Genomic DNA, 23743 nt, shown 5'->3' on the forward strand with positions numbered 1-23743 from the left:
GGCTCCTTAGAGGAAGAGGGGGATATAAAATATTAAAATAAATATACCTGTCCTCCATGAATTGGTCTAAGCCCCTTTTAAAGCCATCCAAATAGGCTTGCCACCTGAAGAGCTCCAAAATAAAGAACAGGTGGAACAGCCCGTTGGGAGGGAAGGCTGCTTAAGCTCACCTTCCGATTTCATGTTCCTGGGAGTGCAGACCATGCTCCCAGACAAGCAGCACTGTGTGGTGCAGCATGAAGCTCTGGAGGCCAGGACAACATCTCCAGATATCCAGGTCTCCGGAAATCCCACAATGCACTGTGCAACACATACCATGCATTGGGGGATTCCCCTGAGAGAGATGGACGCTCTCTGTGTGCAGCTGGGCTAGAAGCAGACCGTGCTTGCACACAAGCAGGTAGCCTTGGTTAAGGGAGCACTTGCGCCCTTACCCTTGGCTAACAGCTGGGCTTAAAAGCCAAAGCAGCCTAAAAATGTCTTGAGTAAATTATCTTGCTTAGCAACCTGTTCTGAAAAAAGTGAGGGGGGGGGGGAGATTCCACTCAGAACTCCCAGAGCGGCAAGAACCACATGCATAATTCCATCCAGGGTCACAGTTGAGGCCGTTGGAGGCTAACTGCCACACCATTTGAAAAAGGGGATGTCCTACATGGGGAGAGGGAAGTCTCACGTGCGATAATTGGGAAGAGGTATGTGAATGCAGGGGTCTGATCAAGCCTTGGTTGATTTCCTCATGCGCTTAGTGATGGGCCCATAGACTCCCACTGCCTTTCTTTATCAGGGACAGTCCCTATTCTCTGGACTCTCTCACTGGTAAACCACTGTTCCTATTTTATCCCTATTTTTGCCACTAGGGGATGCCATCTTGGATTTATTTTTTCCATGTGGCTTGCTTGAATTATTATTCTTCAGATTCAACTCCTTCCTTTCTGGAGTCTCTAGAAATTAAGTCTCCAAGTGGGAGGGTGGGTGGGTGGCACAACACAAAGGTACTATGCACGGCACATAGTGAGGGTGGGGTGAAATCCAGTCTTCAGCCATGTGCCATGTGCATCTATGTATGATTGTACATATTAAACAATATTTCTATCCCACCCGTCCAGTACAATACTGCTCAGGGTGGCTCAAGTGTGTAGGGGTCTTGGGTGGTAATCCTCAGACAACTGGGTGCTACAATTGTGTTGTCTAGTACAAACATTCAAGTGGCGGATATACCAGGCAAGTGTACGCGTCAACGTAGTAAGGTTGCATTTATTATTATTATTATTATTTATTCGATTTCTATACCGTCCTTCCAAAAATGGCTCAGGGCGGCTTACACAGAGAAATAACAAACAAATAAGATGGATCTCTGTCCCCAAAGGGCTCACAATCTAAAAGGAAACATAAGACAGACACCAGCAACAGTCACTGGAGGTACTGTGCTGGGAAGGGATAGGGCCAGTTATTCCTCCCCCCCCCCCGCTAAATAAAGAGAATCACCACATTAAAAGGTGCCTCATTTGCACAAGTTTTGCGAATGTAAAATTTATATAATACATTACACAACAGCAAGCTCATTATTTTCAGTAGGCTTACTCTTGTGTAACATACTTTGTGCAAACAACATTACTTGGCTCAGGCGGATCAGTAGCAGCTGGTCCTAAGAAGCCATGGGGGCACCAAACGAGGCACAGCTGCCTCTGGTTCCTCGCAGCTCCAGCAGCACCCCTCTCGCCCATCCCGGTGCTACTGAGAGTTGTGCTGCCTGCAGGTTGGCCAGTCAAGCTCTGCCTGACGAATGGCCAGCCTGCAGGCAGTGTGGCTCTCATTAGTGCCGGGGTGGGATGGGAGAGCGAGGTGCAAATGGAGCTGCCGGGAACAAAAGGCAGCTGGGCCTCGTTTGCACTCCCTCCGCTCATTAGGACGAGCTGTTACTAAGGCTGGCGTACCCTTGCGCAGCGTGGTGTAGTGGTTAGAGTGCTGGACTAGGACCGGGGAGACCCGCGTTCAAATCCCCATTCAGCCATGAGACTTGCTGGGTGACTCTGGGCCAGTCACTTCTCTCTCAGCCTAACCTACTTGACAGGGTTGTTGTGAGGAGAAACAAGTATGTAGTACACCACACTGGGCTCCTTGAAGGAAGAGCGGGATATAAAAAGTGTGTGTGTGTGTGTGTGTGTTTAAAGTCAGCTCCTTTTTTCATCTGTAAAATTTTGTCAGGTATAGGCTTGGCTCATCTGCTGTGGTAAATTGGAATAATGTGCCCTGCATGAAGTTCATGAGCTGCTTTCCATGTGTGGCATGCTTGTCATCAGAAACCGTAGGACACATCTCCCAGGTTGTTCAGCCATGCCCCCTACATATTGTACACCACACCTGCTAGGTTATTGGCCTCACCCCCTACACATCATATGCCATGCCTCCCAGGTTGCTTGGCCCCTCAGACATTCACGAGAGCTTCCCTATTTTCATTGGTGAAATGTTGGTGGGTATGTAGGTCTCCTTTGAGGCCTAGTTTGGGCCTGTGCTTGAGTCATGGCTGCCATTATGTAGGAAGACATCCCTCTTCTGGCCTACATACACCACACCAGCTGGAATCCGAGGTGAGAGGAGCACAGGTGGACCATTTGGACCTGGAAATATGTGATTAGGCTGAATGGAGCCGCACAGCTTTTGGGAACAAAGTCGGAGCTCTCTAACTTCCCACAATGGCAGAATAAAAGAGTAACCACGGGACTCAATTTGTCTGCTGGTTTTCAGTTTAAGCTATGCACCTTATTTCAAAATATACAAGAGGAGCGACATGAGAGTTCCACAGGCCTTAGATAAGTCACGCTTTCTCAACCACTGCCCTCTTATCTGTAATATGGGGTAATAATATTGCGCTCCCTTACAGGATTGCTTATGTGAACTACTTTGATAGCTATATGGATCCTTAAGAACAATAGTCTCCTTCATTATCAGTATTTTGGATGGGCAATTCTGCAGGTGACTCTCTTAAGAGGAATCAGGGGGCAGCCCTTACATGAGGCAAAGTGAGGCAGTCACCTCAGATGTTATTGGGGCCCCAGCAGGGAAATTGGAGCAGCTTTTCATGACCAAGCTGACCTTTGCAAGCTTTGGAAGGAGCACAAGGAGAGAAGAGATTGCTGGCAGCTTTAATCCTCCCTGTCCCCACCAGCACTACTCTCAAAGCTTGCAAAGGTTGTTTTTGAAAGGGGGGGATGGGCTAGGGGTGTGCATGGAACCGGCTGGTCTGGTTCAAGTCCAAACCTGAACTGGACTGGGCCAGTTCGGTCCAGCACCCCCTTGAACCACCCTGCTGAGTTTGGTTCAGTCCCAGCCGAGGGGCGGGGTCCATGAGCTTTTTAAAATTATTATTTAATTTCCCCCAAAAAACTTACTCCCTCCAGGGGAGGGATGTGTGTGTGTCCGTGGAGGTACCCCCCTCCCTCTGCCGACCTCCCTTAGTTCTTCGGCCCATTTTGGGGTCTTTCCCAAAGGTGGTGAACCTATTTGCACATCCCTAGGGGTGGCCCCCACTAGGAGTGTGGGACAAGGCAGCATTTGGCGCCTTGGGCTGCCTCTAAGAGGAATGCTAGGAGGTGAAAGATGGCAGCCGACATGCCATGCAAGGATACGTCAGTCCAGTAACATGGTACGTACACAAGTTGTGCAAACTCAAAGCCCACTGGAAATAAAGGACTTGTGCATGTGTAACAGCATATGTGCCATTTTTGTGTTTGCACAACTTGTGCAACTTGTGTGCCTGCAGCCTTACTGGCCTGGAGTACCCTTGCATGGTATGTCAGCCAGCGTTTCCCTGGCTTCTCCCACCGATGAGGCAGTATATCATGCCGTGTCTATGGCCTAGTAGTGGGATTTCAGTGGGCTTCAGCACACTCAGCTGATTTGGATTGTGGTTTCTGACTATAAAAAGGAAAAGCAGCAGGTGGTTTAATTGAAATATAGTTCTGCAGCAAACCTATTTGTCAAGTTGTTGATGCTTTTCCAAATTCCCCCTCACTGCAGTAAGTCCAGAAGCCCAGCAGTCCAGAACTGGCCTCTTTAGCCATTAGAATGTCTGACAGCAGGAAGGGAACTGTGCTCAAAAAGTGTCAGGAGTGCCAGGTGGACATGAATGGAGACATGTTAGATGCTCAGGGGCTGTGTCCTCACTGCAAAGCCCAGCCAAAAAAGGAGCAGCAAAAGAGTCAGGATGGAAAGAGGTAAGGGCACGGTAGAGTAATAATAAGCTTTGGATTAACCTATGGAATTTACTATAGCACAAGATGTGGCAATGGCCAGTAGCTTAGATGACTTTAGATAATCAAATTACTCAAGGATAGATCTATCACCGGCCATCAGCTGTGAAAACAAGATTGAACCTCCATGTTCAGAGGCAGTATACCCATGAATACCAGATACCTATGTATATTGCTTCTGATTTTCGTAGATACCGTTGAATACCAGAGACAGTATACCTATGAATAACCAGAATACGGCAGTCAAACAATGTTATGGGAGGCATTGCCTTTATATCTTGCTTACAAGCTGCCTAGGCACATCTGGAGGGCTGCTGTTGGCAACAAAATATTGGATTGGATGGAACTTTGATCTGACCCAGCAGGCTTTTCTTTTTTCGTATGGTCATAAAGTCAGAGATGATTATTCACCCATTCCAATCTGTTGCCACGTAGCTACAGAGCATACAAGAAGGATTTCATTAAATGGGGCTCTGAAACATTGGCCCCCAGATGTTGTTGGACTACCTCCTATCACTTTTCCGTGACAAAGTGAAGGTGTTCCCATGTGATAAAACAAAAAAAAAATATTGCTTTTGAAAATGAGTAGAAAACAATCAGGTTTTAGTGTGCAGTTTTTCCACAGATCCACCTGGAGCTTTTTTACACCAGGCTTTAAGCTCTCATCTGATGAGTGAAGCCTCTTTGAATAAGAATCATAGCATTACGGAAACAGCTCTTCTTCATCACTGAAATCCAGGATTTTTTTAAACCACAGACACAAATTGGGCTAAGTTCCAATTCGGAAAATGGAATTGTGTGTGAAATGCTCCCAAAGATCTTACATGGACTTCAGCAACTATCTGACTGATGTGCAAACACAAACACTCCCTTCCAGCAGAGATTCGAGATAAAAGTTAGGGATGTGCATGAATTGATTTTTGCAATTTGATTTGAGGTTGAATTGAATCAGCTAGATTAAATTCAAACTCAAATCTGCAAACTTGAATCTAATCAGATTCACTTCGAGTTGGATTAGATTTTATTTGGATTCAAATTGATTTGACCCACTTTTAAAGGTCCGGGGGCACCAAATGGAGGTGGTGGGTAGATCCTCATGGGTGCCACCCACCACCCAATTTTCAAGGCAGAGGGGCATTTGGTTTTTGTTTGTTTGTTTGTTTTTACTGGTTTTGTATATTTCCACCATAGGGAATAATGGGGATTTGAAGCAGCCTTATCCATAACCCTAACAACCCTTATCCATAACCCTCGGACGACGGCTGGAGCGACGCTGGAGGAAGACTCGTCACGAATCCGATCGAACACGGGCTAGAACCCATTTTAGGGACTACGCCGTGGCGGTGGGGGCGGCGAAGAAATGTTTTTTCTCCGCCTCCATTGCGTCTGCTCAGTGTAGGCAAACAGAGCTGTTTCGTGTGGTGAAAACATTGCTCCACACATCCCCCCGGACAATGGGGGAGGAGTCATCTACAGCTCTTTGTGATCGGTTTGCCTGTCACTTTGCAGATAAAGTCGCTTGCATCCGTGCTGACCTGGACTCCAGAGTTTTGGCAGTTCCAGCAGACGTGCCTTTGGTACCATCTGGTCCCGTTGTGTTGGATTCTTTTCGGTTGGTGTGGCCTGAGGATGTGGACAAGATCCTGGGCAGTGTGCGGGCGACTTTGTGCGCTCTTGACCCTTGCCCTTCATGGCTAATAAAAGCTGCCAGGGAGGGGACAGGCAGATGGCTGGAGGTGATCGTTAATGCTTCATTAAGGGAGGGCAGGAGGCGGTGGTAAGACCTCTATTAAAAAAGCCCTCCCTTGATTCCTCCAGCCTGGACAACTATAGACCTGTGTCTAACCTTCCCTTTTTGGGCAAGGTGATAGAGCGTGTGGTGGCGTCCCAGCTGCAGAGGGTCTTGGATGATACGGATTATCTGGACCCTTTTCAATCTGGCTTCCGCCCCGGGTATGGGACTGAGACTGCCTTGGTCGCTCTAGTGGATGACCTACGCCGGGAACTAGACAGGGGGAGTGCGTCCCTGTTGGTTCTGCTGGACCTCTCGGCGGCGTTCGATACCATCAACCATGGTATCCTTCTGGGCCGCCTCTCGAGTATGGGAATCGGAGGCACTGCGTTGCAGTGGTTCCGGTCCTTTCTTGAGGGGAGGGTCCAGAAGGTGGTGCTGGGGGACTACTGCTCGGCCCCGTGGCCGTTGGCCTGTGGGGTCCCGCAGGGTTCGGTCTTGTCCCCCATGCTGTTTAACATCTACATGAAGCCGCTGGGAGAGGTCATCCGGGGATTTGGACTGAGTTGTCAGCAATATGCGGATGACACTCAGCTCTATCTCTCCTTGTCATCTGATCCTAGGGAGGCGGTGGATGTCCTGAACCGGGGGCTGGAGGCCGTGATGGGTTGGATGTGGGCTAACAAACTGAAATTGAATCCAGATAAGACGGAGGTACTGTTGGTCAGTAGGAGAGCCAATCGGGATGAGGAGATTTTACCAGTTCTGGATGGGGTTGCACTCCCCTTAAAGGAGCAAGTACGCAGCTTGGGGGTACTACTGGACCCGGCTCTGCTTTTGGAAGCTCAGGTAGAGGCGGTGGCCAGGGGTGCCTTTGCACGGCTTCGGCTGGCGCGCCAGCTGCGTCCCTTTCTCGAGAAGGCAGATCTGGCCATGGTTACCCACGCCTTAGTCACGTCACGGCTGGATTACTGTAACACGCTCTACATGGGGCTGCCCTTGAAGAATATCCGGAAACTGCAGCTAGTGCAAAACGCGGCAGCGAGGGTTTTATCCAGAGCTGCCCGTTGGGAACATATCACCCCCATTTTGAAAGAGCTGCACTGGCTACCGGTTCGTTTCCGGGTCCAATTCAAGGTGCTGGTTTTGACCTTTAAAGCCCTAAATGGTTTGGGCCCGGGGTATTTGAGGGACCGCCTGCTCCCAAGGGTTGCTGCCCGCTTGACGAGGACATCTGAGGGGGCCCTGCTCCGGGTGCCGACAATGAGAGAGGCCCGGCTGTCGTGCACTCGGGACAGGGCCTTCTCTGTTGCTGCCCCCAGACTCTGGAATGCTCTCCCAGTGGCCATTCGTTCCTCGGACTCCATCATGGCTTTTAGAAAGCTTGTAAAGACTTGGCTTTTTACCCAGGCTTTTACATAATCGTTTTTACTGCTGCTTCTGGGTGTTTTTATTTGTTGTACTGTTTTATGCCTGTTTTTATATGTTTTTATACTCTTAGCATGTTGTTTTTATTGTGTTTTTATTGTATGTTTTTAACTTTTGTAAACCGCCTTGGGGCTATATTTTAACGAAAGGCGGTATAAAAATGCAAAAATAAATAAATAAATAAATAAAATAAAATAAACATGGACCCCCAGCTTTAAGTTTTTTAAAAAAATCTAAGCTCTAGCCCTTGTAGAAGTGGAGTTATGGAGCAAAATGTGCAGTCACTATTTTTGAAGTATTTAGATCCTTTGGTGTCTCATAACATTTCCTCATAATGAATCCCTATGAGGGTTCATCGTTACACACCTTCATTTCTTCTGTTCATTTTGACTGTCATTGGACAGTGCCAAATGATAACTGCCATGTGCCAACTACCCCCTGCCACCCAAAAGGCAGTGGGGGTACTCAAGTTTATTTTTTAGGAGTTTTTTCAAGTGCTTAGACTCTTTGGTGTCTAATAACCTTTCCTCATAACAAGTCCCTATGAGGATTCATTACATACCAAAGAGTCTAAACACTTCAAAAATTCCCAAATTATAAACTGAATACCCCACTGGCTTGTGGGCTGAAGAAATGAAGATGTGTAATGATTCCTCATAGGGATTCATTATGGAGCCAGTGTGGTGTCATGGTTAGAGTGTTGGACTAGTACCAGAGAGACCTGAATTCAAGTACCCATTCAGCCATGAAACTCACTGGGTAACTCTGGGCCAGTCACTTCTCTGTCCGCCTAATCTACCTCACACAGTTGTTGTAAGGATAAACATAACCATGTACACTGCTCTGGGCTCCTTGGAGAAAGAGCAAGATAGAAATGCAAAAATAAATAAATAAATTATGAGGAAAAGTTATTAGACACCAAAGAATTTAAAATAGATTTAAAAATAGTGACTACACATTTTGAGCCGTAGCTCCACTTCTATGAAGTCTAGAATTTAGCTTAAAAAAAAATAAAATAAAAGCTGGGGATCCAAGGGAATTAATAGGTGAAATTCAAATCTTGAATCAATTCAAATTGAATCTGGCAAGATTCTTTTCGAGCTCAAATTTGTCCAGGAGTGACTGGGCAAATTCATTTCGAGGTTGAATCACTCAAATTGACCAGATTCAAGTTGAATCAATTAGACCGCAAATCAATTTGCACATCCCTAGTAAAAGCCCAGTGTGAAAAAGCTCCTGCCTTTTAATAGAGCATGTGCATAGCACAACAGCACTCTTGTCCAACAGTCCGCATGTTCTGTTACCAGATGGAATATTACACAGTATGTAAGGCATGGTCTCTTTATCAGGTGAAAATGTAATGGGAAAGACATCTTGTGTCACTTTGCCTTCTGAAACTGGCCCAGGAAATTGGTCCAGGATACATACAATTAGATTTACTAATCTGGTGGTTCACAAACTTGAGTCCTGATGCTGGACTACAGCTCCCATCATCCGCACCCACAATGGCCATTAACTAGTCAATGCTTTGTCCAGATTGACAGCAGGGTCCTGGCACGATTTTCTCAGCGCCACCTGCTGACCAGCTCTTGCATTCTGTGAAGAGCTGATTACTACTTGTATTGTGACTTTTTCTTCACAGAATGCAAACGCTGGCCAGCAGGTGTCACAGAGAAAATTGTGCTAGGATCCTGCTGTCAATCTGGACAACATGTTGATTAGCATAGGCTCAGACAACAGAAACCTGCTGGTGCATGAGAAAAGTGAGTAAGATCATGTTTGCCAAGGAACTGTCTCAGTGCTTTTTGTTGCTGTCTGGAAACACCTTTACAGAGGAGATAGAATGGGACAGGGCTGGTCCCTCAGAAAACCATCCTCTATGGGGCATCTCCTACCTGGGTGCCCCACCAAGACTTGTGGTGCAACTAACCCTGGTGGATGGGATGAGGGAGTGCAAGTGACAGCAGAGTAGCTCTCTTAGCTGAGAAAGCCCCTTCGCCATCATTGCACAAGGCTATGAGCATAGAGATGGTCTCAGTGAGTCCTTACGTAGCAACATGGAAAGCTGCCTTGTACTGAATCAGACCACTGCTCCATCTAGCTCAGTATTGATGGGTAGTGTAGACCAGGGATGCTCAACGTTGGGTCCCCAGATGTTATTGGACCAACTCCCATAATCCCCAACCAAAGGCCACTGGGGCTGGGGATTATGGGAGTTGAAGTCCAATAACATCTGGGGACCCAATGTTGAGAATCCCTTGTGAAGACAATACACTACCTCTCCAAGGTTTCAGGCAGGAGTCTCTCCCAGCCCTACATGGAGATGCCAGGGAATGAACCTGGGACCGTCTGCATTCAAAGCAGATGCTCCACCTCTGAGCTATACCTCATCTCTTCTGAAGGCCCTAGGCCAGGGCTGCTCAACTTCAGCCCTCCTGCAGATATTGGCCTACAACTCCCATAATCCTTGGCTATTGGTCACTGTGCTAGGGATTATGGGAGTTGTAGTCAAAAAACAGCTAGGGGGCTTAAGTTGAGCAGGCATGGTCTAGGGCCTTTGGCAGTTGCCCAACAATGCTGACCCCTAACATCAGTCCTGGAATGGGGCACTCACTGTCCCAACCCAAACCCGCCCTTTTTTCACCCCTGATCCTGACATCATCAAGCGCAATCAATATATTCAGTAGCAGTGGGGTTATTGCTTGAAACCAAAATCACAGGGGCAACATTTGACATGGGAATCTAGCTGTATGAAGCAGCTTCCGGTGCAATTCAGATAGGTGAGATATGCTGCTTATCAACAGCAGCCACCACTTTTCTACTGAACAGCATAAACGGGGGTCTAGTCAAGACATCTTGCAAATAGATTAACTGTTGATATTGTTATTGCTCAAGGATGCCATCTGCTGGTCAAGCATGTCTTGAATCCAGCAAGGAAGACTGTATGCTTCCCTAGCAGTTTGAAAATCAAAGCCAGGATTCCTAGTTATTGCCTTGCTGTTTCCCTCAAAATGTAACAAATATACTGCCAAAAGCAACGAAAAGTCCTTTGAAAAGTATCTGACAGAAAATGAGCTCTAGCTTACAAAAGTGTCATGAAAAATGTTTTTAAGGTGCACTACAACAGCATGGTTTAGTGGTTAGAACGTTAGAGACAGGGGGAGATTCAAGTTCAAATCTGCAGTCAGCTATGAAACTCACTGGGAGACTCTGGGTCGGTCACTTGCCTCTCAGCCTAACATACCTCACAGGGTTGTTGTGAGGATAAACAACCATGTCAACCGCTTTGGGATATAAATACAAAAAGAAAAGTAAAAAGAGAAGCAAGATTATTTCTTTAGAATTATGTACAGCATTATGTACAGTAGTAGTGTCACATCTGCTTTTTTATTTGTCTCATAAATTCTTATAAATCTTTTATCCTGCCTTTTAGAATTCATATAAAGACTATCCAGTTCAGTACATGTACAACACTTTTAAAATATGTACTAAAAGCACAGCAGCAATTAAACAGAGGAAATAATACATACAATCAGACCGTAAATCAGCCCAGTGCTTGCTGAAATTAACAAGCCTCCACTTGCCTCTCGAAGGTCAAAAACCTACCTGTCCTTGTGGGTTTATCAAGAAAGCAGTCAGTAGAAGAATCAGCAGGGGCCACTTGGCACACCCACCTGCCGTACTTGTCAAAACTCCCTCTTCTACACAGAGGTTGAAATCACAGAGGTCTTCTGCACTTGTGCCTCAAGTCAGCCCACAAGCCAGACTCAGAGGATCAAAGCCAGCCAAACAAGAATTTGAAAGGGCAGTCACTATACTGCCTAACTAAACTGAGTTAGTATATGATAACTATATACTAACTAGTATATACTCAGTATATATACTAACTATACGGAGTTAGTCAATGTCCATGTTAAACTTCCCATTCTTAAACAGAAGCTTGTTGCAGGGAGCAAAAAGTATAGTGGGAGTAGAGGGTTGGCTCAGTCTGCTGTTTTAACTTCTTAGACGGGCGGGGTGGTAGTGGTGTCTCCAAATATTGTTAGATTACAACTCTCATCACCCCCCAGCCACAACAGCCTGTTTTCAGAAAGGGCGGCCTTTGCAATGCTAAAGGTGAAAGCATTTCTCAAAGGCAGCCAGTTTTTAGACTGCATCCCTTTAACACCTCATGAATCATGGGCCTTCACAGCCGTTTCTTTGAGACAGGGAGGGAAGAAGATATTCACGCCCAGGAAAGTGGAGTACCTTTGCAGCAAACCTGTTCAACTAAAACCAGCAGAAGGGGGTTATGTTGCTTGGCAGCTGATCCTTCGTCTTTGCACGGCTGTGCAGGGTTCATCCTTCATGCAAGGTTCATCTCAATCCCCAAAGGCCAGAATCCCTGATTAAGGGGGAGGGGAGCATATTGTTTCATTAACTGACCTTCACCATATACCATTTGGGAGCAATTAGCAGCCCCATTGACTAAACTCCCCTTTGGTGCCTCTTACTAGTATAAGTCTCTTGACCAGTCTGAGAATCACAGCACTGGGAGAATTTGCATTGGAACTCAAGTAGTCTTATTGGTGAACAGGGACTGTAGTGATTGACTTGACGGGTAACGAGCTAAACATCTTGTAAATAATGAAGCCTTGATCATGCCAGAAGGAATTCCATCTGCATTTGATACTGAGAAATGTGCTCTTTCACACACCCAAGCCACTGGCTCTCCATACATAGAAAAAATACTCCACTTAATAAAACCACTCTGGCGAACAGGAGGAAAATTACTTAAAGGAGTCCCTTTGAAATGAAAAGGCCTAACTTGGCCTTTTAATTTAAAGGGGACTCCTCTGAGTGATTTCCTCATCATATCAGCCACTGAAAACATAATCATTTTTAAAATTGGATATAATAGAGGAAAGGGAATGATGGGTCCTTTCAGGAAATAATTCCCATGCCTGAAGCTGATTTAGATGTGATTTAATTTTTTGTATAAATATTTCACAGTTTTTTCTAATAGCCAAGTCACTGAATTGAAATAGGTTTGTTTTTGTTTTCACTTGTAGCCAATCTGGTGGATTTGTAGCTTAATTTTTTGTTTCCATTAAGTGTTCCTCTGGTTTTACTTCCTAGGGATACTTACCTGGGGGTGGGGAGTGGGGCGGAGTTAATTCCAACTTTGAAACTGCTTGAACTGACCAGTATTGTATCTATTCATTTTGTAATTCTATGAAATAATGCATGTTTAAAACTGAAAATTTTCTGCATTAAAACAGAAGGAGGAACAGAGGTGGAGATCTGAAATCAAAGGTGGAAGTTTCCAGGTCTTTAACAGTGCCATAACTAGGAAAGAGGATGAGCTGCAGTTTCTTTCACTCAGACTTCAGGCATTTCCAGATGGCAATTTATTTTAATGTGAACACAGATTGCGATGAGACCTTTTCTGGGGAATCCAGATGGTGTCAAAGGATGTCACACTTACACCACATCCTGGCCATTTGCTGACAATCTGTTAGAACCATTCCTTTGGGATACTGCTTCAAAAGTAGCATTTCATAGGGATGTGTTCTTCATGGTTTTTTCACAGATTATCAGCAAATGGCCAGCAGATGACACTAAAAAACAGTGCAATGTCCTTTGATGTCCCAGAAAATCTCTCATGTCTGATTCTCTAGACCCATTTCAGACTGGCTTTCAAGATGGGCTATGGGGTGGAGAGTGCCTTGGTTGGCCTGATGGATGATCTCCAATTGGGAATTGACAGAGAAAGCATCTCTGTTAGTCCTTTTGGACCTCTCAGCCAAAGTATCCTTCGACCATAGTATCCTTATTATTTATTTATTTATTTATTATTTATTTAACACATTTCTATACTGCCCTAACCCAAGATCTCAGGGCGATTCACAACAACAGATACTAAAAACAATTTAAAACAAATAATAAACAATCAAAAGCTTAAAAATTTAAAAGTTAAAAAGCTAAAAAGCTAAAAAATTAAAAAGCTTGGGTAAAAAGATGAGTCTTTAAATCCCTTTTAAAAGCCACTAGAGATGGGGAGACTCTTATTCTCACGGGAAGTGTGTTCCAAAGTCTCGGGGCGACAACAGAGAAGGCCCGTCCCTGGGTGGCCACCAAACGACATGAAGGTAGCCACAGACGAGCATCCCCTGATGAACGTAGTGGACGATGGGGATCATGCAGAAGAAGACTCTCTCTTAAATACCGTGGGCCTAAGCTGTTTAGGGCTTTATAGGTTATAACCAGCACTTTGTATTTTGCCCGGAAACCTATCGGCAGCCAGTGCAATTCCTGTAATATATATCCTTCTGGAGCATCTGAGGGGGTTGGGGTGTGGGAGGCACTGCTTTACAGTGGTTCTGCTCTTACCTCTCCGGCAGATTCCAGAAGGTGTCCCTTGGAGACTGCTGTTCTAAATCTGAACTGTTGTATGGTATTGCTCAGGGCTCCATATTGTCTCCAATGTTGTTTAACATCTACATGAAACCACTGGGAGAGATCATCAGGAGATTTGGTGCAGGGTTTTATCAGTATACTGATGACACCCAAATCTATTTCTCCATGTCAGCATCATTGGGAGAAGGCATAACCTCCCTAAATGCCTGTCTGGAAGCGGTGATGGACTGGATGAGGGATAACAAACTGAGACTGAATCCAGATAAGACAGAGGTACTTATTGTGTGGGGTCAGAACTTGGGAGGTGGGTTTGATCTGCCTGTTCTGGATGGGGTCAAACTTCCCCACAGGTATGAAGTGTAGGGGTGGTTCTGGATCCAAGCCTCTCCCTGGTGTGCCTGGTTGAGATGGTGGCCAAAGGTGCCTTCTGTCAGCTTTGGCTGATACACCAGCTGCGTCTGTTTCTTGAGATAAAAGACCTCAGAATGGTGGTACATCTGCTGGTCACCTCCAGACTTGACAACTGCAATGTGCTATGTGTGGCGCTGCCTTTGTATGTAGTTCAGAAACTGCAGTTGGTACAGAATAGAGATGTGCATGGAACCGCAGAGCTGCAGTCCGGCACTGGGGGAGGGGTTCCTTTAAGGGTGGGGGGAGGGTGTATTTACCCCTCCCGCTGCTTTCCCCCCTCCGTTACGCCTTTTTTCGTTAGCAACTGGGGCGGCAGGATACCTCCCTGCCGCCCCTTCCCCCTCTCGGCTGCAAAAGGCTTCAGGAAATTAGTTAAATATAACTAACTAACTAACTAAACGAGCAATGATAATAGAAACAATAACACTTTGTTTTTACATATATACTTGGCAAAGATCAAACTGATTTCAGGATCCCAGGATAAAGCTGATCGTGGATAAATTTTTTTTTCTTTCAAAAAGAAAAACCAGACACTGGTTTAATTAAATTTTGATATAGCTTACAGCTATTTCTGCACAGATTTATAAACTCAATATAATAAATAATTGTGTAGCCATATAAGTGTATTTTTGTCTTTTCAGACCAATAATGTCTGTTTTCGTCTTTTTTCCTTCCTTCTGTATTTTCTAACCAATTATATAAAACTTTAAATGTAAACTGGAAATTTGCTCTTTTATTTATTATCATCATCATCATCATCATCATCATTATTGTTTTATTCAGCGGCTCCTCATAATATGAAGCTCTGAGCTGTAGCTTGCTTAGCTTGTGTCTATATTTGCCGCTGTTGATCAGGGTTAGCGTGAGTATAGCAGAATAAAATCCAGTGATTTTTCAGCCTCTGAAAAGGCCTTACGTCAGCTATATTGCACCCTTTTCAAATATTTATATTCTAAAATTGTTTTGATGTGTGACCATATCTCTTAAGTGCAAAATAAGACATTTTTGTCTAGCCATTTCTAACATCATTCTTCACCTGATGCAGAAGACCACAGCTAGAGAAGTGTCATTCTTGCACTTGTGTGTGGAATGGAATAGAGGTGTGGCAAAAGGTCGGTCATTATTCCATGGGATGCGGTAACAGTTGCAAAATATTATTACATGGGAATTCACTACCATGGGATTCAGTGAAAGCCAATAATAATGCAACTGTAAATTTTTGTCTTTAAAAAAGGGCTAGCCAAATTCTTAAATGCTAAAAATGTTAATGGATGCTTTTAGTCTGTTGCAGCAAAAACAACAGAGAGTCTTAGAGAGTCCTAAAAACTGACAAGTGTATTGTAGCTGGTGCTTCCGAGCCCACTGCATCAGGTGCGTACAATGTTCTCCTCAGTATCCCATGCCCTTGTAATGCTCAGCCACACCCATCTCTATTATGCAGGGGTGCTGTCACATACAATGCAAATGAGACAATGGATAGTGAGCCTAACTACTCTGACTTCATCACTTGCCCCCGGAGTGGCCGGAGAAACGCAGTCCCCGACCTCCAGGGAGACGCAACCAGAATTCACATGGAGAAACTCTCAGGCACCATGGATGAGATTACTATTGAAGAGGAAGGTAAGTTCCTCCTTCCCCAAGACCATCCCAAGCCTCCCAGGCAGAAGGTCTCATTCAGGAAGCTCAGGACTGTATGGTCTGTACAATTCACATGGGCCACATCTGAATGTCCACGCAAAGTGTGGCCCAAGTATGAGAATACTACAAGTACTCACAATGGCCCATCTTCAGACTAAAGGAGGGCAGGGAGAGAGAATTAATGGCTATTGGAAAGACCCTTATGCCGTGGCACATGTCTTTAGCATATTTTTACTGCTGTCTTCTGCACTAGGGATGTGCAAACAGGTTCAGTACTGAACTTTGGTACTCCGGTAAATAATAATAATAATATAACTGGAAAATCAGACATGTTTACACAGTCAGACAGGTGTTATTGACTGGTTTGTTTTATCCAGACATCGAGTCCTTTCCAAGGACCTGGGATGCCGGAATTGTATTGTCAATTGTTATAGATATCATCGCAGAATATAGGCTGTTCCCAGTAAAGCTGCTTTTTGTAATTGGCTGATGGTGATTTCTGTGGCCCCTATGGTGTTGAGGTGCTCTTCAAGGTCTTTTGGAACTGCACCCAGGGTGCCAATTACTACTGGGATTATTTGGTCTTCTTCTGTCACAGCCTTTCAATTTCAATTTGTAGATCTTTGTATTTTGTGATTTTTTTTCCTATTTCTTTTTCTTCTTTTCTGCTATCCCCTGGTATTGCTATGTCAATTATTTCAACTTGTTTTTCTTTCTTCTCGGCTACAGTTATATCTGGTGTATTGTGTGGCAGATGTTTGTCTGTTTGTAGTCGGACTATGGTGTTGAGGTGCTCTTCAAGTTGTTTTGGAATTGCACCTAGGGTGCCAATTACCACTGGGATATAATAACAACAGCAACAACATTGATAATAAAATTCAGCCATCCCAGGTTCTTGGGAAGGACTCAATGTCTAGATAAAACAAACCAGTCATTAACACCTGTCTGACTGTGTAAATAATAATAATAATAATATTAATATGTAGTAATCATTGCCACTGGTCAAACTGGAATTCATGTATCAAAGAAATTAAAGTTCATTAGATTCAGTCTATTGAAAAAGCAGAGTAGCAGCATTTAATCAATGAATCATTCTGAGTAACTGAATAAAACTCTCTTTTAATCAACAAGAAATGGGCCCCTATTAATCAGATAGCAAATTGTATAATTCAAGCACTTTCAAAAGCTGCATATAGGAAATGCCACCTTAATAGGGAATTTTCTCTCCAGAGATTATGCCTGCTAGGATATCATCTAAAGTTTAACAGTGTGATCTTTGCTTCAGAGCTGTTGCTTTTACCCATGCGCAGATTTATTTCCTTAAGACCCTTCTAATTAATCAACTAAAAGCTCTCTTCAGACATTTGATGAAAAGGACAGTGCACTTGCATACCCCATCCTAAGAGGAAAGGGAAGTCCCACCCCCACCAGTGTGCCCATCATTTCCCTCACTCCCCCTCCTACACAGCTCATGCTTACAGCCTTTGTTGGTAGCGGCAAACGCTGTAAGTGAGAGTGGCATGGCAGGGGAGTGAGGGAAATGATGGACACACTGGTGGGGCGGGACTTTCCTCTTAGGATGGTGTACATGAGTACGCTGCTCTTTTCAGTGAGGCAATTGTGAGATCTCAGTCTGGGAGGGCACGGGGTGGGGGAGCTGCTCTTACCCAAATTTCCCCCCAGACAACCAAACCATCCATCTTCAGTGTGCCTCCCACAGGCCTACACAGGCAGCCCTGCACTGTGCAGCTCCGTGAGGCACATAGCAGGGCAGAGGGATCTGGGGCCGGAACTTCTTGTTCTAGCCTCTTGGCATCCCCCAATGCAATGTGTGACACACGAGTTGCATTGGAGACAAGGGCAGAGCCACCATTGGGCAAATGGGTTCAAAGACGTCAGGCATGGGGGGGGGTATTATTTCAGTCCCAAATGGGGCTGCGCAACCCCATTTGGGACCGCAATTGGTCCGCACTGCGTTGGCAGCACGGCTGGAGTGACTCTTCCTGCCTTTTAAAGGCAGGGATTGCCTCTCCTGGCCTCGCTGTGGGGCTGATCTCCCTCCCAAATGGGGCCGCAGTGGGCCTCTGGCCCCACCCCACGCATCTGACATAAGACATGGGGGCATGGTCTCCCTCCCAAATGGGGCCACACAGCCCTCTTTGGGAGACCAGCCAGCGCTGCATTGGCAGCATTGCCAGAACAGCTCTCCCTGCCTTTAAAGCCAGGGGGAGTCACTCTGGCCCATGCTGCCCAACAAAGCATAGGCTGATCTCCCTCCCCAACGGCCTTGTGGCTCCATTTGGGAGGGAGACCATGCCCTCATTTGGGCATGGTCTCTGCATCTGATGTCAGATGCGGGGATGTGGCCAGAGGGCCACGGGGTCTGAAAACGGGCCACCACCAGCCTTCCTCCACCACTGATTGGGGATTCCTTTAGATGGGTGCCCTATGCACCTGTCTCTTTCTCCTCGGGCTGAACTCAGCCTGGGGAGACACACGATACCCAGTAGCCAAGGCAAGGGTGAAAGCGTGACCTTAGCCTTGGCTAAGAGCCGGGTTTCTTAAGAGGTTTAGGTGGGTGGGGAGCGGTGGGATCTGCGAGGTTCCAGCTGCTTTTCACCTTCAGCCTAACCCCAGCTGGGCTTCCCTAGGCTGGGTTAGGCTTGTAATGAGAACAACCTCAATAAATTTCTGAAGAGGGAATTATTTCTTTAATTGCATGACAGGCCGACAAAAAAAGTTTGCTTTTCTTTTGCAATGACCCATTTAATCCTTTCTTTTTACAGAAAACCAAGCAGGGTCTTGTACTACAGAGAAGGTACCCAAGAGCCAAGGTGGCAGCTCCACCTTGTGAGATCTCTGTGATTTAGCCTGCAGAAGGCTGGATGGCAACCACCACGACTCTTCTATCTGACAAGGAGTCCTCACTTAAAGGTCTCTGCTGTGGCCATCAGAATCTCTCGGACACTGGTACCTCGAAAGACCTCTTTTCTATAACAGTACAAAGCACGATATGTTTTAGTGACTTGAGTCACTTGGAGCCTTAGTAACTGTTTTCCTATACTGGAAAGCTCAGTCTCAATAATAATAATATACACTTCAGAGTTTACTATACAAGGTACATTTTGCTCATGTGGTAAATCTATTGCTTATTTCCAAGTCCCTGTAGGTTATTAGGAGTCTTATCCTTGCTTCATGCCCATGCACATACTATCTTTTGGACTATGAACATGGAGGTCAGGAGGACCCACCAGGCGCTGCTCCAGTGCAAGCCCCATGGAAATCAATGGCAGTTGTGTGAGAGTAACCATGGTCTTCTGCAACTCCAATTCACTTCAGTGGGGAGTGTACAGGAGATGCTCCCAATCAATGGATGTGGACTACTTCTTTGTTCCACCAACTCAATGCTTCTGCTTTTTCATGCTCACAGGCCCACACTAGCACTGCACCAATTTGTTTAGCACTGCAGGGGCATGTAAAATTTGGTTTGAAGGTGTTTTAGAAAAAAGGTAGGCAGACACTTCTGTAGGCTAGCTCATTAGTTACTTTTGCATTCTGTGTGAACGTTCATATCTCTGGTTGAAATTTGTATGCAATGCGTAAATTTCTGTTAAGGAAGTCTCAGCAACTCTTTTTTTTTTTTGGCCGTGCTTTGGCTCTTTCCCTCCCTCTTTATCCCTAAGCCTGCAAAATGCTCAGCTGGTCCCATGTCCTGCCCATGAGTAATAATATGCCAGCCAACAATAGCTTTGGAAGGAGCATTTGGACTGCTGTACTCTGCCAATGCAACATTCACTCATCTAGTGTTGCAAGAAAATGCGTTGGTGCAACTATTTAGGACCAGAGTCCCTGTCACAGCTATTCATGGAACACAGCCGTTCTCAAACCAGCCTGTGGCTGGTATTAACACACATTATGCATCTGTGCACCTACCTGGAGGAAACTGAGGGGGGAAATTGCAGTTGAGTTGCCCCACTTACAACATAATTGAATGGAAGCTCCACCACCCCAGGGCAAATATTCATGTGGTGGTGGTGGGGCTGATCTGTATCAGGCCTGAGGCAGGTAGGGTTAAAGCCCCTCTTTCCTGATGCTGTCATGACCTGGACTGCCCCCCACCCATGTGCTACCTACAGGCGGGTGTGGTGGGGAGCAAGTACACTTGGAACAATGACATGGATTAAGATATCTAGCAAAGGCCCCAAATGCATTTGTAAGGCAAATTATGCGGTGGTGGGTTAGAGGAAGAGCAGACACCAGCTCCTGCGTCTGTTTGGCAAAGCTCATAGGGAATGATCGCCCAACACGCTCTACCTCCAGCATCCAAACCCTGGTCTTTCCCAAGAAATCAGCAGCCCCTCTGCCCAGTTCTTCCCAGTAAGATGAGAGTTACACCCACCCTTCCCAGAAAGCCACTAGACATTCAGTAAGGTTTCACTCTCAGCTGGCATCCTTTAAGCCTTCTCTTTGTTTCTTATTAATATCTACCCTTTTCCCTTGCCCTTGAATTGGGTGAGGGGGTGAGGGCTGATTTCAGTGATGGAAGAGCTTTTGGTAACCAAGAGCAGTTCTCTAAAAGAATTCTTGTTTTAGTCTCCTGCATATGCCCCTCTGAAAGCAAGACAGACAGCAGGATATTCACCAGTAACTAATATCACAGGAGATAGGCTAAATTTAGTTCTTTTAACCTGTTAAGAATGCTTGGGTTAAGTATTATTTTTAGCCAAATCCCTTGTGAACTGGCAGGAAGCCACACTTAGGTCAGCATCAGGTTTCACTAGTGAGCTAACATGGCAAGAGCAGGCTCAGCCATATAATATTTTAGTGAAGGAACTGCAGGCATTTAGGTTAGCATCCTGTAGTAAGGTTCAGGTCCTTGCTCCATCCCAAATGCAAAAAGGTGGTCGATCCAGGTAGTGAGGGAAATGTGTCAGTTTCAGACACTCTGGGTCAAACAAAATTTCTGCCCCGCTTTGTTCTCCTTTACATGGAAATCAGATTTGAGAAGTTGTGACCAGGAGTGTGACCCAGTCCCTTTCTATTTGCTCAGAATCCTCCCCCACCCCAGACTCCGCTGCTTTGCTCCCCTTAGGTGATAATCTATGAAGTAGCAGGACAACAGGAGGGTCATGCATTCTCTCTCCACAGCCACTCCCCACCCAATTTCTCTTCTCAAACTTGCATCCACCCAATGTACTACTCAAAACCCAAGTCTCTTCATTTTTTAAAAAAGCCAACTACTGGCTAAAAAAGCAGCATGCAATTGTATGTCACATCATTTGGCCACAAGGCATATGAAGAAAAGGAAGCAGGTTCCCATTTCCTCTCCTTAATGCATAATCCTCATAGGCACTCAAAGAGTAACCTAGAGCCCCCCTGCTTTAAGGTCTGGACTGAAATGACCCCCATTTTCCTGCCTCATTCACAGGCGGTGAAGTGGAGATAGGCAGGCATGTTTTGTTTTTTTACTATAGTGGTCTTCCTCACAGCAGCGATCATTCCACCCCACTCCCAACTCCCCTCAGAGCGACACATCATGATTTAGCCCCTACAAACCCTATAGCCTTTTGCAGCCCAGGTGCTGGATGGTTTCGTCTGGTTTGCCAAGTGAACAGCCCTTGGGGTTATAGCTATGACCCCCTCACTGAAATCCAGTTTTTGCTATTTTTTAGACACTGAACTACAGGTTCAGATTTTTGGCTTGGCAGTTTTCCTGTCATGCTTAAGACAAAAATGAACACATGTGTAATAAAACAGAATTTATTTCATTAAACCAGAAGATACATTCTGCTTTGTTCTTCAGGATGTGAACAATTTCTTCAACAAGAAACCTTGGAGTTTACAAAATAAGTAGACTACAGTACTAGAATGATTTTCAAGCAGAATAACTTTTCCATGGCATTATAAAAATAAAATACTTCCTTTATATATATTCCTAGACAGACACTTGTTTAACACACCACCACGTTTCCCTATCACTAATGTAAGCCATCAGTCATGGCTCGCTTTCCAAGATGAGTGCTATTCGAAACTCGGTCTTTCCCCCACATGGAACATAGTGATATTAAAGCCATTTATCAGAGGCAGATTTTTGGTGTTTGAAGCTTTGTAATATTAGCTCTTACAGCCATCCGAGACATGGCAGCACCATGTATTATTTCCTCAACTTAGTTTATTAACTTTACAGAGTAATAACATAACCCAAATGGCAATCATCTGTATGCACAAAATGTAATGAAACAGAAATTTTACTCCAAAACTGGTCTCAGCCATTTCTGGGCATCGCTGACCCACTGGGACTACAGTCCTTTCTTCTGCTGGATGGATTTCAGTTGCTGAAGTCTGGCTGTGAAATCTTAATTGCAACATGACCAATAGCAGCTGCTACAAATATGGACAGCAACAACACTTTTGGTTTTGTCACAATGAAAGCAAGGCTGATTTCAGACTTCCTCTGCAGAGAACCTTTTATTCATGGAGAACCTGTATGTAAACCAGATCCTTGGTGTGGATTCTTCTCATTAAATAAAGCACAAAGATCTGTTCAACTGGCTAACACCGTGTGATCTTGTTGAATGGTATGGGAGTTCTCCCAATTAAATTTCTCAAGCAGTGCTTCTGAATTCACATCCCCCCCCCCAATTTTTTAAAACTTGAATTAACTTTTCAACCCACTCATTGTGGGAACCATGTTCATAAGTACTTTAGTCTAGATGTTTGTGGAACTAGGATAACATAAGCAAATTCAGCTTGACTGGAAAAAAGCTTGAGCGGGGAAAAGAGTGGCTATGAAAATTCATTGTTTGATGGGTGAAGAACTGTATCTGAGCCAACCTAGATGTTACACTAATTCCACAGCTGCTGCAAAAAGTGTTAGCTCCCTTTTACACCAGGTAGCCTCACATGATTGGCCATACATACTCACAAAGTGAGGGGGTATCAGGAGTTTCCCCACAGTGCACATTCCCACCATGTAGTACATTATCTGAATCCACTCAAGTCCAACTGGCAACCAGCCAAGCTGACCTGTTACAAACCTCAACCCAAGATTAGTGATCAAGGCTGAAGCTGGCTTGACAAAACCAGTAACACGTTGATTTGGCCAGTTGCCAGCTGGACTCTGAGGACATACCACACGAGAGTGTGCTCACTGTGGAAACTTCTGGTTTCCTCCTACCTATGGGGCAACTGTGGAAAGCCACCCACTGAGTAGAAGTTACATGTGTCCTGACATCACCACAGTCTGCATTTCTACCCCTTTCACCTTGATGACTGCCACTTGTAGAGGGTGAGGAAACATGGAAATGGCACAGGTAGGTTCCACTACATGTTACAGAAGCGGAGAAACAAAGGATGTGGTCACATTAGCTTAGTGCAATGCTGAATTTGGGACTCTGCAACTATTCTGTAAAAATAAAGCAGGAAAATAAATACCCGACTACTTTAATAGAAGTTCAGCCATAGCACAAATCATGTTGTTCTTGAGTCTTCTCTGGTGCTTCATATTTACAGGAAGCTTGTGGTGGTGGGAAAAGTAGCTTTAAAAAACACAACAGCCCACATGTTCCTCAGCATTAAGAAGATGCCACAAGAGCTGTGCCCTTGCACCAAGGTTGCTGCAGAGCTCAGGCGAAGGCAGAAGAGGAGGGGAGTGATTTCTTCACTCTTCTCCCTTCCTTCTAAGAGTACTTTTTGGCTTCCAGAAGTACGTCCCTGAGGGTGGCACATTCTTCAGGAACATATTTCTGAAAGCCAAAAAAGTACTTTTGGAAGGAGGGGAGATAAACCAAGATTGCTTTCCCCCACTCTACGTGTGCTTGACACTACAAGGCTTTGGCTGAGCTCTGTGGCAGCCTCTCTGCAAGGCTTGTGCCACCCACTAACA

General features: G+C 45.3%; 1 protein-coding gene across 3 annotated transcripts; it reads left to right on the forward strand.

Moving 5' to 3' along the window:
• Positions 1-553: 553 nt before the first annotated feature.
• PKIG (cAMP-dependent protein kinase inhibitor gamma) lies at positions 554-22414 on the forward strand. Of its 3 annotated transcripts, none has more exons than XM_053250918.1 (4): positions 554-692; positions 4018-4214; positions 15662-15840; positions 18645-22414. In XM_053250918.1, exons 2-4 carry the CDS (start codon positions 4066-4068, stop codon positions 18710-18712), a joined length of 396 nt encoding a protein of 131 aa, XP_053106893.1. In that variant the 5' UTR covers positions 554-692; positions 4018-4065; the 3' UTR covers positions 18713-22414. The 3 variants fall into 3 exon arrangements, with proteins under 3 accessions (XP_053106893.1, XP_053106895.1, XP_053106894.1); XM_053250920.1 differs by lacking the exon at positions 554-692 and adding an exon at positions 793-816; XM_053250919.1 differs by lacking the exon at positions 554-692 and adding an exon at positions 2409-2588.
• The last annotated feature ends 1329 nt before the right edge of the window (positions 22415-23743 follow it).

Source organism: Hemicordylus capensis, chromosome 4 (assembly GCF_027244095.1).
Source record: "Hemicordylus capensis ecotype Gifberg chromosome 4, rHemCap1.1.pri, whole genome shotgun sequence".
NCBI classification, from domain to species: Eukaryota; Metazoa; Chordata; class Lepidosauria; order Squamata; family Cordylidae; genus Hemicordylus; species Hemicordylus capensis.